This window comes from Dendrobates tinctorius, unplaced genomic scaffold (genome assembly GCF_039654945.1).
Source record: "Dendrobates tinctorius isolate UK_male_01 unplaced genomic scaffold, ASM3965494v1 ptg000029l, whole genome shotgun sequence".
Classification (NCBI taxonomy): domain Eukaryota; kingdom Metazoa; phylum Chordata; class Amphibia; order Anura; family Dendrobatidae; genus Dendrobates; species Dendrobates tinctorius.
In genome coordinates, this window is record NW_027361697.1 from 35216680 (window position 1) to 35235371 (window position 18692).

Sequence of the window (18692 nt, forward strand, 5' to 3'; positions counted from 1 at the left end):
CATATGCTGCTCTGTCTAATATATATTGCATAATATTTGATAATGTCCTGAAAGCCAAAGTCTTTATTTTAATTTGTTTGTCTTTCACATGTTTTCACTTTGCTCAGCTAATTAATCACCATACCAATGTGTGTGACCGGATCTGAGCATATTAGTGTCTAGCAAGTAAATGTTTGGATATCATGATTAAGGGTGCTAGTTCACCAGAAACGCGTCAATATCGCATTTCTACTTACTTGTTCTTGCTGATGTTTTTATCCTCTACTGGAAATCTTTTAAAGTGAATAAAAAGAAGAATTTTTGCACTACCCTCATTGAGCTGGCCCTTTATGCATTGATTGTTCCGCGTTTGACACAACTTTTCCGTGCTCCGCAAACCAAGACTTCTACTATGGTGAGCTGAATCCTTTGTTTCTAATAATCACACCTGCCCCATGTCATCGGCGTCTGCATGCACCATCATGAGCACATCCACATCACTTAATGCACGCCTTACGCATTTTGTAATTGACATATCGCTTGAAACCGTTTATTTTTTATATAAGACAAAAAAAAGGTCACTTGCAGCAATCAAAGCGGGTTTGGGGAGTTTACTGTACCGTAATGTAACAGAAAGAATGCAAAAATGCATGGATGACAATCAAATTAAATCCAGAAAAATGTTTCAATGCATTTTCTCAGTAATAGAGCACACATAAATGTTCAAAGACACCACGTAACTCTGTAGGGCAGAGAAATAGAAGCCTACAAATTTTTTAAAAGCTTTTTTTCAGTTTTACAGAACACAGAAATGGTCACAGACCATGTAACACTGTATGGCTGAGAAATGGAAGCCTGCAAAATTTTTTAAAGCTTTTCTCAGTTTTAGAGATAACAGAAATCTTCACAGAATACATAACATTGTATGGCTGAGATATGGGAGCCTACAAAATTTTTCTCAGTTTTAAAGTTCTCCACAATACTGAATACTGCATAGAAATGTAGCCCTGGAAAATGTTTCAATGTTTTTTAGACATATTATATAACATAAAAAAGCAAGCAACCCTTGATGAATCAAAATATATTCAATTTTTTCATCCCCCACAAAAAAACTGCTGCTATATATTCGCCAACAGACTGCACAGGCCTAATGCCTGTCTACTCACTGGATTCTGTCACTCTTCCTGCTCCTGCGTACTCTCTCCCTTCCTAGGCTATATACAGATTATATGTTATTCACACAGCACAGCAAACGATAAGCCCTTAGAAGGGCTGTTAGTATGATGGCTCAGCTTCAGCACCAGTATCAACACTACAGACCTCTGATTCATTATTCTATACACACAGGCTTAGACAAGCATTGTCTCCCTTCAATACCAAGTGTCACACAGATGTGCAATGGCATCAGTGTGCCGAACCTGGCGGTGCCTGTCTTTTTATAATCCTTGATGATGTCATACGGCCAGCCAACCACAGTATTGCCAGAACCAAGAAGGCTACAGCATTACTATAACTCACAGGCAATCCCTGCATGCCCATTGGCTGCTTAAAAGTCGCCAAAGATGCGGGGCGGTGATTTGAGTTTTACAACAAGCAACGTCTAAGTAACGAGTGATAACTGATTATGTTCACTCATCCCTACTAAGTCAGACTCTAGACCAGACGGGAATACACAGAATGATAGAGAGCAACAAGACAACACTCCTAAAATCAGTAAAAATATGAACATAGACAGAGTGATACCTCACACACCATCACACCATCACATCTGGGTTTTATTTTTAGATTGTCTATCACAGTTTGAGTATACATACGATAAAAATTGCAGCTCTCTCCATTGTTTGCAGGTGGGAAACCTTGCAAAATTACCACTGTATATTATAAACATACTAGCTTTTAGGCACTTTTTTCTGACAAACGTTTATGAATCCAAATTGTATAAATATAAATAAAATATAATTGTAATCGTTTATATAATATATTATTCAATAATTTAAGTTGGTAATTAAAAAGAAAAATTTCAATGTATCAGACTTCCTATAAATAAAAACCCAATCAAATCAATGATATAACAAAAGCAAATTAATAAATTACATTTAAAGCATTCTCCTGTTAATATTAGATCATTTTTGTCTTGAATTTAGACAACCGTTTGCCGAGTAGAGAAGCATTCTGAGTTCTCAGTCACTGGTCAGTGGCTAGTTACTACAGAAAGCAATGGAGAAAAGAAGACAGATATATTTGATGCAGTTATGGTTTGCACTGGTCAGCATGAGCAGCCGCTGATGCCTTTGAATACTTTTCCAGGTAGTTATAAAGTATTATTTTATGGTTTTTTTTTTAATTTGACCTAATTTCTACATAATTTAGACACCATGAGTTTGTTGTAAGGAAACATACAATTGTTCTATAATTCCATATATATTCTACATCATGTATCCACTTTAGGTAGCTTTAGAAAACATTCCTTTTGTCTGACTTTTTAGAAATATATCTACAAACCAAAGAGTACAGCTAAATATAGGGACATAATGATCGCTGTCGCATCCTCTGCCATGATTGTGCCCATGCTGATGGGGGGGATCCGTCAACGCCAGCCCCTACTTCAGCTGGATGTGCGTCCAAGGACACACATTCAGCTGAAATACATTGCGCCGAACAGACCCGCCAGGTCCCTGCATTGCAAAACATGCTGCCAACCAATCAGAGTCTGGCAGCTGACAGTCAGTCATGCCAGTCACGAATGGCGCATGGCTGTGATATACATTGCAACACACTAAAGTTTATACAGAAGAGGACCCCGTATATCATGGGAGCAGTCGAAGGTAAGAGGAATCGTTTATTTTTTTAATGTATTAGAAGAGAGTGGCTCAACATGATACCAGGATGGGGAGCATTATCCCTTTAAGCCAGAAGCCTGTTTTCAGCTTCCTGACCAGGCTAAATCAACTTGGCCAATTTTTTCAGTTTTGACCAGTGTCACTTTATGAGGTAATAACTCATATCCCAGTGATTCGGAGATCATTTTTTCATAATATGTTGTGCTTCATATAAATGGGTAATTGATATGATATGTGTAGAATATTTGACACAAAATTAGAAAATTTTGCAATTTTCAAACGTTGAAATTTTATGCCCTTAAACTAGATAGTTATACCGCACAAAATACTTAATAAATAACATTTACCACATGTCTACTTTACATCAGCCCTAATTTTTGAAGCATCATTTTGTTCCTTACTAAGTTAGAAGGGTTAAAATGTATCAAAAATTTCTAATTTTTCAAACATTTACAAAGCCATTGTTTTATGGACATCACATGTGAAGTAATTCTAAAAAACCTATGTTACAGAAAATGCCTAAAAAAAGGCTTTTGTATCTTCTTGCACACTTTCCTCTCCTCTTGTTGACAGTGTGTTGTAGCCTCCCCTATCATTCCTTTATAGACTCAATAAATCCCTCAATTGCCTTTTAGGAAGCCAGGTCTAAAGAGATGCTTTTGAGTTGTGGGGCTATAGTCTTTCTAGTCTGTACAGGCACCAGTTGGATGTGGGTGCAGCATCTCACTGAAGGGTCTTACCTTCTTTCTGTTACCCGTGAGTTAGAGTGAGTAATGTTGATAACATTAACCCCCCAAATGTGACCTAATTTGGGAAACTGTAGTCCTCAAGGAATTTATCTAGATATTTGGTGAGCAGCATAAGCCCACAGCTGCTTCACAGAATTTGACAACGCTGAGCTGTGAAAATGAAAATTAAGATTTTTCCCAAAAAAATCTTGATTTACCTCAAATTTTTCAATTTGCAAGAATAACAGGAGAAAATGGACCACGCAATTTGTTGTGCAATTTTGCCTGAGTACACCAATAGCCAATTTGTGGTGTAAAACTAAGGTTTTTATACATGGCAGAGCTCAGAAGGGAAAGAGCAGAATTTTACTTTTGGAGTCCAAAATTGGGTGGGATAGCAAACACCATATCACTTACATAGATCTCCTAATGTGCCTAAATACTGGAAATCCCCCAGAGTTAGCCCATTTTGGAAAGTATGCCCCTCAATTAATTTAACTAGAGGCGTGGTTAGCACCTTGAACCTACAGGTTCTTCACAGAATTTGATAACAATGAGCTGTGACAATGAAAATTAAGATTTTTTCCTCCCCAAAAAATATTGGTTTAGCTCCAAATGTTTCATTTTCACAATGGTAGCAGGATAAAATGGACCCCAAAATTTGCAGTCCAATTTTTCTTGAGTATGCTGAGACCCCATGTGTTGTGAAAAACTACTGTGTAGGCACACTGCCGAGCTCCAAAAGGAAGGAGCAACATTTTTGATCAGACATTGATGTGGTCTGTGGGCGCCATGTTGCATTTGAAGAGCCCATGATGTGCCTAAGCAATGGAATCTCCAACAAGTGACCCCATTTTGGAGACTTTATCCATCAAAGAATTTATCTAGAGATGTGGTGAACACCTTGAACCCACAGATACCTCACAGAGTTTTAAAACGTGAGCCGTGAAAATAAAAAAATGACAGTTTTCACAAAAATATGTTGCATTAGTCCTAATTTTTTTTCATTTTCACAAGGGTACACAGGAGAAAAATAATAAAACTATTTGTTATGCAATTTCTTCTGTGTATGAGAATATCCAATATATGGTCAAAAACTACTTTTAAGGCACCGTACAAAGCTTAGAAGGGAAGTAGAGCCATATTATAGTGCAGATATTGCTGTTATGGTTTATAGGTGCCATGTCACATAGGCAAATCCCCTGAGTGGTCAGAACAGCAGAACCCTCGCATAAGTCACTGCATTTTCTAGACTACATATCTTAATTAATTCATCTAAGAGTCAGGGGTGGATTAAGGGAAGCCAGGGCCCTGGGCTGTTCAGACTCTGTGGGCCCCCTGGTCATATGACGGGGTCGGGAAGTCACTAGTTTTCATGACGCATGCGGTGTGTCAAGGGGCGGGAAGGGGTTAAATACTGAGGTAAAAAAAACCTCTGCAAATACACAACGTGTGTACGAGACCTCACAAATACTGAGGTAAAAAACACCAAATGCAGAGCGTGTCCATGAGGCCTTACAAATACTGGAAGGCTTCCACCCAACATCTAGTCCTGACTCACCTGTACCTAACATCGAAACCAGCTAATAGTCTGCAATCATCTGCTGACCTGGACCCATGACCAGTCAGACAAGTTACTTCACATGAGTCACACAGAGGCTTCTGCTTCATGAACTTCCCCAGATAGTAGAAGCAGCCTCCGATATGCAGCCTGTGGCCGGATACACAGGAAGAGACGCTCCTCGTCACAGGCTGTGCCCAACATGTCAGCAGAGGGGTTAACACCACAGACAAGTCGCCATCTCCTCACACACTGTACACGACGCTGCATCTGGCGGCGAACAAGCGCACATTGCGCAATGTTAGTCATGTCCAAGATGTCAGCATGTGGAGGACCAAGGCGGGACCAAAAAAGACCCTAGGATTGGAACAGGAGCATGGGAAAGTGGACAGCGGTCGGAGGGGAAGGGTTTATATAGGGGTCGGTGTTATGAATGAGTCACCGTAGGAGGCAAAAACAGAAATGCTAGCTAAGTCCAGAAAACCAGAGAAGTTGGCAGCTATCGGATTGCAGACCCCTGAACCTATCAACAACAACTAACATTAGCCGTGGGGGGTTCCTACGATGCCCTAGACCCCTCGATCACAGCCGGAGAACTACCTAGCCTAAAGACAGAAAGGGAAATCTAAACTGCCCCAGAGCAGACCCCAAAGCAATAGGCAGCCCCCAACAAATAATGACGGTGAAGCAAGAAGAAAAAACACTAACACAGATAGAAAGATAGACTGAGCAAATGATGGGGCCCAAGCTATCTAGATAGGACAGGATAGGAAAGCTGCTGTCTGCAATCCACGAAAAACCCTATCAAATTAAGAGCCAACAGACTGACAGGGAAAAAGGCCCTGAAGATGCTAGGCTTCAAAAAGACTATATCAGTACTCAGGTATTTTCTGAAGACAGAGCAAACCGACAAAAAGGAATTCAGCTCACCCCAGCAGGGAATGGCAGAATCCAGAAAAGCAAGGCAAACTAAAACTAAAACACAAATGCAAAAAGGTAAAGCAGAAAACTTAGCTTTTGAGGAGCAGGAATCAGACTGGTCTCCTAGAATTCCACAGAGAAATCACCAGCGAGGCAGAAGGGCGTCGGCTGCCTTATATCCAGTCAGAAATCCCCATCGCCCAGTCATCCTCTCCCAGCTCAGGTGCTTGGTAATCAGCCTCACTACCTCCCTTCACCAAAAGAGGGAGTTCATCAGACCTCAATGGTGAAGGGGAAAATGAACTCATAACAGGTCGGAGTAAGTAAATATATATATATATGCGGGCAGCACACACATGCACAATCCTCAGGTTGCATAACTTTCAACTGGTCAAAACATTTCTCTCAGTAGGCCAAGAAAGAAATGTGGCAGGAATAAAGTACACCTCATTGTAACTTATGTGTGAGGCAGAGGTGACAAAACCCGCCATCTCGTGGCCACCTTACTAGAGGTGCCCACTGCCGACATATAACAAAGTTGATGGAAACAGATGACTTCCACTTTGATGATTGGTTACCGGCCGCCCGACCACACCCATTTCACAACTAGTCAAACCCATGTCCACGCCCCAACCACACCCATTTAGCACTGCTGATCACACTGGCTAGTACTGAGGGCACAGTGGCTGGTACTGTGGGCACACAGACTGGTACTGAGGAAAAGAAAGAACAGAGAGAGAGAAAAAAAGAAAAAAGAGAGAGAAAGGAAGGCGAGAGAAAGAAAGAACAGAGAGAACGAAAGAAAGAAAGAAGAAAGAAAGAGAGAAAGGAAGAAAGAACAGAGAAAGAAAGGGGACAGGAAAAAGAACAGAGAGAGAAAAAAGAAAGAGGGGAAAGGTAGAGAGAAAGAAAGAACAGAGAGAAAGAAAGAAAGAGGGGAAAGAAGGAAAGAAAGGGGAAAGAAAGAAAGAACAGAGGGAGAGAGAAAGAAAGAGGGGAAAGAAGGAGCAAAAAGAGAAAGAAAGAGAAAGAAAGAAAGAAAGAGGTGAAAGAAAGAACAAAGAGAAAAAAAGAAAGAAAGGGGAAATAAAGAACAGAGAGGGAGAGAGAAAGAAAGAGGGGAAAGAAAGAACATAAAGTGAAAGAAAGAAAGAAAGAATGAAAAGAGAAAGAAAGACAAGGAAAGAGGGGAAAGAAAGATTCTATAAAGATACTATACCAGCCTGGCTCACATTGTAGTGCCCACCTGAGCCTCCTGGTGCAGGACATATCATGATCCACTCACATGACCGACATTCCCAAATCCAAGGCGATCACACTGTCCGCGCTGTCGGAAGAGGACATAGGACATGGTGATGATCTGAAGCATTCCCTGAAGTGCCTCCATGGTCCGTCACAATCTCCTCCGGTCAGCTTCCAGCACGTCACTTCTGATGGAATGTCACGTGCGAGTTTTCAAGTGCTCCTCGGGGCTCCACCGTATACTCTTGTGTCTGCGGGAAAAGTAAGTTCCCGGTCGGGGCAGTGGGGCAGACTCTCAAAATCTGGGACGGTTGGGAGGTATGAATGCTCCACATCATACACCTTGTACACGCATGGCTCCGCACACCTCATACACACACGGTTCCGCTTTGTATGCCTCATACACACGGCTTCGCTCTGTACACCTCACACACACACGGCTCCACTCAGTACACACATAGCTCCACTCCGTAAACCTCGTACACATTCGGCTCTGCTCCGCACACCTTATACACACGCGGCCACGCTCTGTACACCTTGAACACACATGGCTCTGCTCTGTAAACCTTGTACACATGCGACTTTGCTCCATACACCTCGTACACATGTGGCTCTGCTCCGTAAACACACGGCTCAGCTCTGTACACTTTGTACACACAGGGCTCCGTTCTGTACACCTCGTACACATGCGGTTCCGCTCCGTACACCTCGTACACACATGCAGCTTTGCTCCGTACACCTCGTACAAACATGCGGCTCCGCTCCGTACACACGTGGCTCCACTCCGTAGATCTCGCACACGCGCAGCTCCGCTCCGTACACCTCGTACACGCGTGGCTCCACTCCGTAAACAAACGGCTCAGCTCTGTTCACACAGGGCTCCATTCCGTACACCTCATACACATGTGGCTCCGCTCCGTACACCTCGTACACACACGCGGCTTTGCTCCATATACACACGCGGCTTCGCTCCGTCCGTACACCTCACACACACATGCGGCTTCGCTCCGTACACCTCGCAGACACATGCGGCTTCGCTCCGTACACCTCGTACACACACGCGGCTCCGCTCCGTACACCTCGTACACACACGGCTCTGCTCCATACACCTCGCATGTGCACAGCTCTGCTCCATACACCTCGCACGTGCACAGCTCTGCTCCATACACCTCGCACACGTGCAGCTCTGCTCCGTACACCTTGCATATTCGCGGCTCTGCTCCGTACACGTCGCACACGCTCAGCTCCGCTTCGTACACCTCGCACATTCGCGGCTCTGCTCCGTACACCTCGCACACGTGCAGCTCCGCTCCGTACATCTTGCACATTCACGGCTCTGCTTTGTACACCTCACACACACGCAGCTATATTCACCCTGTTAACCCCTCATGACCCCACACATAATTCCCTCATCCAGCACCATGAGAACCAGCACAGCAATCCCACATACAATACATTGAGGGCTGTGTGCACAGGACCTGTGATGAGGTCACAGGAGGGAAGGAGTCAGGTGTCACATGATCAGGGGCCTCCACTGAAAGGCCCCTGATCATGTAACCCCTGACTCCTCCCCTCCTGTGACCTCATCACAGGTCCTGTGCGCACAGAGCAGGGCTTTATTAGTGAGGGGCTGGGGCTGCGGTGGCCGGTGGGTCTGGGAGGGGGAGGAAGGGGTCGGTAGATGGGGGGCGTGGTACTATGGTGGCGGATTATATTGAGGCAGCAATTTTCCTTGGGCTGGTGGGCCCCCCCACACCACTGGGCCCTGGGCTACCGCCCAGATTGACCTCATTATAATCCACCACTGCTAAGAGTGCAGCGATCATAATGACACTAGAGGTGTTTCACAGAACCTTTCACCATTTTGCGGTGAAGAAAAACTAATTACATTATTTATTATCCACAAAAATTTTGTTATAGCCCCAGATTTTTCATTTTCACATGGAAAAATCAGTAAAAATGGCACCAAAATTTGTATGGCTGTATAGTACTGCTTAGCCACACAACGAGACTCTGGAGGGAGTGCTATTTGATTCATAGAGCACATATTTTCCTAGAATAGTTGGTGAACTCCACATATAGAGCCTCTAAGTTCCAGAACAGCAGAATTACCCCTCAAGTTACCCCATTTTGGAAATTACACCCTTATGGGAATTTATCTAAAGATATAGTGACAATTTTGAATCCATGGGTGTTATACAGAAACAAACAGCAGTATATGTTGCTGAGTGAAAACTGCAAGTCTACTTTTTTAGTACATTGTGGAGTCCAGTAAGTTGTAGTGCCCGAACATTGTGCCCAGCTTGTGCTTCTGGAGTCACGCAACCCGTAAATTAAGCAGACCTTCATCTCTACAGTACTTACAAACTTGGGAATGCTAAATGTGGTTTATGCACAGTTTGTGATTAATAAGAAGGAAATCATTTGGATTTAAGAGTGCAGAATTTATCGGATTTCTTTTGGAGGGGGAGCCATTTTGATTTTAAAGAGCTTTTGTATTACTAGTAACATGGAAGCCCTCCAGATGACAAACAATTTTTTTGTGGATTTAGTTTAAGCTTTTGTTGGGAAAATTTTACATAGCACTTTGGATCACGTTTATCCTGCTCTTTGCGCTGAGCACTTGCATAAGTGTTTCCATCTAAATGACATGATTCAGATGAAACCCCCAATGGATCCAATCACTATACTGAGGCAGAAGCATTACGTCTGGCCTCTGTTCAGAGGTGTTTCTTTTTTCAAAAGGTCTGAATCACGGATTTCAGCAATTTACACGAAAACCCCAGTGTAAGTGCTCAGTGTAGAGAGCAAGATAAATGTGAACCAAACCTTAGTGCGATCTTTGGAAGGCAAATAAACAAATTAACAGCAGGTCAAGAATTGTGCGTATTTATTTTTTTATGCAATTTGTCATGCTATATGACAAGGTGGTTTTATTCTTCGTGTCGGTGCAATTACAGCGATACCAAGCATTTTTTTTTGAGGTTTGGGTACTATCAGTCACTAAAAAAGTTTGTATTTTGTAATAACAAGTTTTTGCATCGCCATATTTTGAGAGCTATAATTTTTGTATATTTTTGCAGACAGTCATGTGAGGGCTTGCTTTCTTTGCAAGAAGAATCAGAGTTTTTATTGATATCATTTTAAGGCTCATTTTTTTATTGCTTTCTATTCCAATAGGCAGAATGAACAAAAACCAGCAATTCAGGAATTTTTTTTTAAATTTTTTTATGCCATTTACCATGTGGAAAAAGTGATATGACAGCTTTACTCTTCATGTCAATACGATTACAGCGATAACACATTTGCCACTTTTACACAATAAAAACAATTTTGTTAAGAAAAAATTGATTTTTCATTGTTATATTAGAAGAGCTATAGCTTTTTTATTTCTTTACTAAAAGAACTGTTTGGCAGCTAGTTATTTGTGAGACAAGATGACTTTTCAGAGATAGCATTTTTATTTGCATTTGACTTTTTGATCGTATTTTATTATTATTTTAGTTTGGCTGCATAAAGAAAAAGCATTGTTTTTTGGCAAGTTTTTTCTTTATTTTTTACTTTGCTCACAGAAGGGGTCAACCAGTGCCACAGTTTCACAGATCGGTTTGTTCTGGACTCAGCGATACAAAACGTGTGCTTTTTAATGTTTATCTGCTGTAACACAATATAATCTACTTTTTAGAAAGAAGAATTGTTTTTGTGTGACTAGAGTCTGAGAACTATAACTTTTTTATTTCTCTGCTGATGTAGCTGTATGGTGGCTTTTGTTTGAGGAGTAGATGATGTTTTCAGCGACACCATTTTTACTTTATATTCAACTATTTTTATCGAGTTTTATTCCACTTTTTGATCCTCAGTATGATGAAAAGGCATTTTTCTTCACGTTTTTTTACGGTGTTCAATGAAGGAGTTTTATAGTGTGACGGTTTTATAGATCAGGTCATTTTGAACACGGCAACGGCAAATTTATTTATTTTTGTTTTACATAATTATGGATATCTATTGGTATTGTAATGACACATAAGGTGTCACTGGCGCTACCTAGGGGGCGCTATCAGGGGGCTCGTGAATGAGCACAGGGAGTGCAGGCAGAAGGCACGAAGTGCACAAGTACGTGAGACTGGTGTAGTGAGCCCAGGACTAGTGATGTGTCGTTCATGAACGAACCGAGACAAAGAGCCGGCTCTTTCATGTGACCGACGGGAGTCGGCTCACCACTGGGAGCTGAGCCAAATTTTTTTTTTCCCTGCTGTTTGCTAGCTTCTTCCTGCCTGACTGGGGGCTGGGAGGAGCTGAGGAGGAGGCTTAGCGCAGTGAGCACAAGTCGGGAGTGACTAGCAAGGCTTTGACTTGCGACTGGGCTCCTCCCACATGAACACATAGCTGTACTGTGATTGGCTGCTCAGTGCAGTGAGTGCACACACATGATCTGTGATAGATCACAATGTGCAGTCACACAGACTGTCAGTGTCACTGACAAAACAGTGGATGTCCGGCAGCTGCAGGATGAGCAGAGGCACTGAGGTCAGGCACTGACAGCCATCTTATCCCTCTCATTATCTTCTGTAGTTCCTGCTGCTCTACAGTGGGAAAGTAATAATTTAAATCTGAGGCAGAGAAACTCTGTGGACAGATCCGGGGTATATGTATAATATAACGCTCTAAGCATCAGTCTGTCTGAAGCCTTTATAGACTGCACAAGTGCGACGCACCTGCGCAGTCTGGCTCCAGACAGAGTGACGCACCGCCCACAAGATCACGGTAGACGCACTCTCCCCAGGAGATCGCGGTATGCGTAAGCACTGAATGCATACCGCGATCTCCGGCACAACACTTTACCGATTCGGTGTTGCCGCGGGGTCTTGCGTCTGGCGGTGATGACAGGAGAGGGTGGGTTGTTGGGCCGGAATCGGCGCATGCTCAGTCCGCGCTTTCCGGCACCATTTTGTGGAAGACACACTGCAGTGTGTCTTCAAGAAAGTGGCGCCAGAAAGAGAGGAATGTGCAGGCGCCAATTCCGGCCCAACAACCCGCCCTCACATCACGGCACAAAAGATTACCGATCGGGTATTCACAGTGAAGTCAGTAGAGGGCGAGTTGTGGCACCATGCATACCTGGATAGGGGGGTTAGAGGACCTTGCATGCCTGGATTGGGGGGTGAGGAGTAGCATGCATACCAAGATAGGGGGTGAGAGGACCATGCATACCAGGATTGGGGGGTGAGGGGATCATGCATACCAGGAAAGGGGGGTGAGGGGACCATGCATACCAGGAAAGGGGGGTGAGAGGACCATGCATACCAGGATAGGGGGGTGAGACGACCATGCATACCAGGATTGGGGGGTGAGGGGTAGCATGCATACCATGATAGGGGGGTGAGAGGACCATGCATACCAGGATTAGGGGTGAGAGGACCATGCATGCCAGGAAATGGGGCTGAGGGGACCATGCATACCAGGAAAGGGAGGTGAGGGGACCATGCGTACAAGGAAAGGGGGGGGGTGAGGGGACCATGCATACCAGGATAGGGGGGTGATAGGACCATGCATACCAGGATTGGGAGGACCATGCATACCAGGATAGGGGGGTGAGAGGACCAGGCATACCAGGATAGGGGGTGAGGAGACTATACATACCTGGATTAGGGGTGAGAGGACTATGCATTCCAGGATTGGGGGGAGAGGAGGCCATGCATTCCAGGATGAGGAATGGGATGCCATGCATACCAGGATTGGGGGGGTGAGGGGACCATATATACCAGAATAGGGATGAGAGGGCCATGCATACCATTATAGGGATGACGGGACCATGCATACCAGGATAGAGCGGTGAGGGGTACCATGCATACCAGGATTGGTAGGTAAGGGGTGCCATGTATACAAGGATTGGGGATGAGGGGACCATACATCCTACGATAGGGATGAGGGGGGACCATGCATACCAGGATAGGGGGGTGAGAGGATCATGCATACCAGGATTGGGGGTGAGGTGACCACGCATACCAGGATTGGGGGATGAGGGGTACCATGCATACTAGGATTGGGGATGAGGGGACCATGCATACCATAATTGGTAGGTAAGGGGTGCCATGTATGGTGCAGATATCAGAGTTACTCTGTAAGAACCTGGAACATGTCTCCAAGGATTTATTTATAAGGGTATGTGCACATGTTGCGGATTGCTGTGTGGAATTTTCTGTGTGGAATCTGCATCTCTTGGCAGAATCCGCAGGTCTAAATCCGTGAGGTTTTTATGCAGATTTATTGTGGATTTTGTTCGGATTTCCCCTGCGTTTTTACACCTGCGGATTCCTATAATGGAATGGGTGTAAAAAAACGCAGCGGAATCCGCACAAAGTATTGACATGCTGCAGAAAATAAACTGCTGCGTTTCCGCTTGGATTTTTCCGCAGCATGTACACAGCGGGTTTTTTCCCCATAGAATAGCATTGTACTGTAAATCACTTGTGGATCTGCAGCGTGTGCACATAGCCTTAGAATAATCAGTGCCGGCAGATGTCACAGCACTGACTAATGTAGAACACATGGACAAATATCAGATTTTAGAGGATAACACAAATCAGCAATACGGACAGGAGTGAGGGCCTGATCCCAGGAGCTTACACTCTGACAAAATGGCTAAAAAGCCTTCACTAGACCCCTGTACAGCAGTATAATGAGGCCCAGGCTTTATAGTTAAGAGACCGGAGTGATAAAAGTGGGGAAAGTAGCACTTTTTGCAAGAAGAGCCGCTTTTTGAGCCAAAAAGAGCCGGCTCTTTTTGGTGAGCGGAGCCGAGTGAGCCAGATCACCAAAAAGAGCCGGACTGCCCATCACTACCAAGGACCTGGCACTAAGCAATCACATGACCAGGGGGTGGAGCAACCAGACGTGAGTGCAGGGATGGACACTGAGCACGCAGAGCACAGGGCAAAGACAGTAAACGTCGTCAAAGAGAGCCGGGAGTCAGAAGCCAGACGAACGCGCAGTATCTAGGGACAAGACATAGAATAAACGGGGACATGCCAAGGGGGTAAGATAACCAGGAGAGACAGAGCAGTACAAAATCAGGATGCAGAGGCAGAAGTCAGGGGACAAACCGAATCATACACAGCAAGGCACACAAGCGCAGATGCACATGTTTAAGAATGAGTCACCTGGGTCAGCAGCCACTTACCGAGTATACGGAAGTAACACCGACACTAAATGCAGGTACTGCCAACATTAAATAGCTGCCCCAAAACCAAAGAGATGCGGACTGAATTAACCCTGACCTGACCAGGATGGAGGCGTAACCATCCTGTCCAGAGTCATGGAGCAAAGAGTGAGCATCATACCAGGAAATGGCCCAGGTTGGAGAACAGTATACCAAGATGGAGGGCAGTACACCAGGAAGGGGCTTGGGATAAGGGTCATTATACTAGGAAGGGGTCTAGGATGGGGCTCATTATACCAGGATGAGATACATTGTTACAGAAAAGGGTCAGTATGGCGGACATTATTACAGTAAGGGGTCAGGAAAAAGGACATTATAACAGGAAGAGGCACAGGATAGGGGACATTACAATTTCAAGGGTTTAGAATGAGAGACTTTATTACATGATAGGAACCACAATGGGGGATATTATTACAGGAAAGAGCCAGGATGGGGTTCCTCGAACTCTATTTACGATACTAGCGATAGATATCTGCAAACACTGAAAATCTGCATTTTAAATCTAAAAATAAAATACAGCACTAAGAAGAAATCTGTAACGATCAACGTGTGACTGGACACAGCGCCTCCAGCAGGGCGAATTTATGGCACACGTGACCCTGGATACATCGCCTCCAGGTAGGCGAATTTAAGTGATAATGGAACATGCAGCCGGATACACCGCCTCCAGCTGGCGAATTTAAGAAGTACACGTAAAACTGGATACCCCGCCTCCAGCTGGCGAATTTAAATAATAAGGGTAAACACAGGGAACAATTACAGTGGTGGGCCCTGCACTAGGGAATGCGGACGTGGAGACCTCCTGCACTCCCCTGAGCCAGTGACCCTGCACTCCTCAACAGTCCCTATGCCGGTTTCGCACCGGGCGCCGATCGGGAACCTAGAAACCCTGACTCACCCTGCACCTAGTCCCTCACTAGGGAATTCGTCGGTGTGGAAACTAATCCCACCACTGTACTAGAACACACATAAGGAAAGTCACAAACAGGGATAAAGAAACACTTAGCTCTCTCTGTGCAAATGCTCCAGCACAGAGTCCACCACCAGAATGCAGCTCTCCTCCTGAAATTCTGCTACCAAGCTCTGTCAAAGCTGCAAGGAAATCCCCTCTGACTATGTCCACAACAGGGCTCAGACCGTGCTGCAGGGAGCTCTGTCCAGCTCCTTCCTCCACCAAGGTTGGTTGCAAATGAACAACTATCACCAACTCTGATTGCAACACCTGTGACTCTTTTATAGCAGAGCCAGCAATCACACCTGCATGATAAATGTGCACTTTAACTAAAGTGTAATACCACTAACCACCACCGGGGTAACTTAGACCAAACGACACCACGTGTAATGACCCTAATGGCCACCGGGGGCAATCAACCCACTTTGGCACCAAGCCAAAGGAAAAAAGTTCACGATATACATTAAATTTGTCTGATCAAACTCAGATCATGACAGTACCCTCCCCTTAATGAGGGGCCTCTGGACCATCAAGACCGCTCCTCATTAGGGAACACCCTACAGCAGGGACGCCCAGATCCACCCCCACTACCTGAACCTCAGGTTTATGACAAACGAGTACTGTTGGTATTGGCAATATATGTTCTGGAGGTACTACACATCTCTGAAGCGCCGACCTGGGGAACGATTTGTGTATGTGTATGTTTGGTATGAGCTGGTAAGACTACACAACACACTTCCACTGGATGTTTTTTGGAGGCCACCCATACATGCTCGTTCACACACAGGTCCGGACCTGAACGTTTATTGCCACTCTTTCGTTTGTCACCACTTGGAGAACTCTTTCTGGAATTGACAACAGAGGCGTCCCCCTGTGTCACCACACTCACACCCCCGCACTTCAACATGGGGTACACCACACTCCAACCCTTTCCACCACGAGGTCCGCGCCTCACAGGGTTGGTTAGCGGCAAGAGCAGAGACTTGCCCCTACTCTCCTGCAGCACATCCGCTGCTCTCACTGGACAGGAAGGGGTCCATTGAAGAGAGACGGCAGAGACAGTAGTCCCTAGGCAGCAGCCCTCACACGACTGCCCCCAGCGGTCTACTTCCCTTGCTCGCCAATCTATCACTGGGTTGTGTTTTTTCAGCCAAGGAAAGCCTAAAACGATAGGTACTGACATTCCCTCCAAGACGTAGCATGACAAGGACTCCTCATGATGTCCTATACGCAGATGGATGTTTTCTAAGACTTGGGTAAAGCTCCCCTGGCTCAGTGGAACAGAGTTAATGGCCTGGACACTTATAGGTTGGGCCAGAGTCCTACACTTCAGGCCATGAGTCTGGACAAAGCGAGCATCCACCAGACTGACTCCTGCTCCGCTGTCCACAAGCACCGGTACCACCTCCGGTACCCCGTCAGCCAACACTTCTACTGACATGATACCTTGGGAGGGCAAAATGGAGGAAATGTACACTCCCTGGTCATCTCCCTCCAAATGACCAGGGGTATGCGGCTTCTGAGATGATACAGATAATTTGGCGCGCAATGGGCAAGCCTTAAGAACATGACCAGTCTGCCCACAGAAAAAACATGCTGACACCACTCCCTGAACCGTAGGCAGGCCTGAACTCAACCCAACACCTCCTACTTGCATAGGCTTGTCCGGAGACTTGACACGCACTGGGCAGGCTCCCATGAAATGGCCCGGCTTCCCACAGGAAAAGCATACCCCCCCACCATGGCGAACCGCAGGCAACCCCCTTTTTGTACCAACAACACCGGGCTGCTTGGGTTCCACCAACCGCACTGGTGGGTCCTCCCCCCTGGAGAGGACTACAGGGGGCACATTTTGTGTATGTCTTCCCCTAAGGCATCTATCCACCTGGATGGCAAGGGACATGGCGGCCTCCAGCGACCTGGGGGCGGCGTACTGCACCAGAGTGTCCTGCAACTTTGGAGACAGACCCTGCACAAAATGACTCCTAAGCACAGGGTCATTCCACTGAGTGTCAGTGGCCCACCTCCTAAACTCTGAGCAGTACTCCTCGGCAACCCGGGCTCGCTGTTTACACCTATGGAGTCGGGATTCCGCCAGAAAGACGCCATCAGGATCCCCATACACAAGCGCCAAAGCCGCAAAAAACTCGTCCACGACTCTAAAGATGGTGAATCGTCCGGCAGGGAGAAGGCCCAGGATTGGGGATCCCCCTTCAGAAGGGACATAATGATTCCCACCCGTTGCTCTTCACTCCCTGATGAACGAGGACGCAGCCTGAAATATAATTTGCAGGCTCGCTGAAATACCAAGAATTGATCTCTCCCTCCAGAAAACCGGTCCGGGAGAGATATCTTGGGTTCTGGCTGAGCCTGTGCCTGAATCAAACCTCCAAGGCCCACCAACAGCTGCAGTTACTGCACCATCTCACCGCGCAGCCCCCTAATCTCTTCAGTAAAGGTCTGCAGTACCTGGGTAAAGGTTTGCATTAGGTCCATGGCTCAGCAGAAAAAAAAAGTTTTAAGGTTGGTGATAATGTAACGATCAACGTGTGACTGGACACAGTGCCTCCAGCAGGGCGAATTTATGGCACACGTGACCCTGGATACACCGCCTCCAGCTAGGTGAATTTAAATAATAATGGAATGTGCAGCCGGATACACCGCCTCCAGCTGGCGAATTTAAGAAGTACACGTAAAACTGGATACCCCGCCTCCAGCTGGCGAATTTAAATAATAAGGGTAAACACAGGGAACAATTACAGTGGTGGACCCTGCACTAGGGAATGGGGACGTGGAGACCTCCTGCACTCCCCTGAGCCACCACCGGGGTAACTTAGACCAAATGACACCACGTGTAATGACCCTAATGGCCACCGGGGGGCAATCAACCCACTTTGGCACCAAGCCAAAGGAAAAAAGTTCACTATATACATTAAATCTGTCAGATCAAACTCAGATCATGACAAAATCTTTATAAAGCATCCAGTTGATTTCATGTACATTAACCCCTTCATAACCTTGGACGTAGCCATATGTCTAGGTCAGTACGTACTTACCAACCTTGTATGTATGGATGCGTCATGGAGATTTTGCGCAGACAGGAGCTGTGAGCAAGCGATGGCCTCCAGGTGTTCAGTTTATATGACAACTGACACTCACTGCCAGGAGCGACTCCCTCACCACTCCTGACAATTTAACCCCCTTGATAGCTATCACATCACTTCGAAGGCAGGCAGAGGAAAGGGCCCCC

The 18692-nt window shown here is 45.5% G+C and overlaps 1 protein-coding gene across 3 annotated transcripts in view; it reads left to right on the forward strand.

Moving 5' to 3' along the window:
- Nucleotides 1-18692, forward strand: part of LOC141085922 (dimethylaniline monooxygenase [N-oxide-forming] 2-like) — a 114458-nt gene that overhangs the window by 56525 nt on the left and 39241 nt on the right. For all 3 annotated transcript variants that reach the window (XM_073571558.1, XM_073571556.1, XM_073571557.1), the window contains one exon: nt 2124-2286. In XM_073571558.1, coding sequence (XP_073427659.1) covers nt 2124-2286 — 163 coding nt within the window. The remainder of the gene's footprint in view (nt 1-2123; nt 2287-18692) is intronic.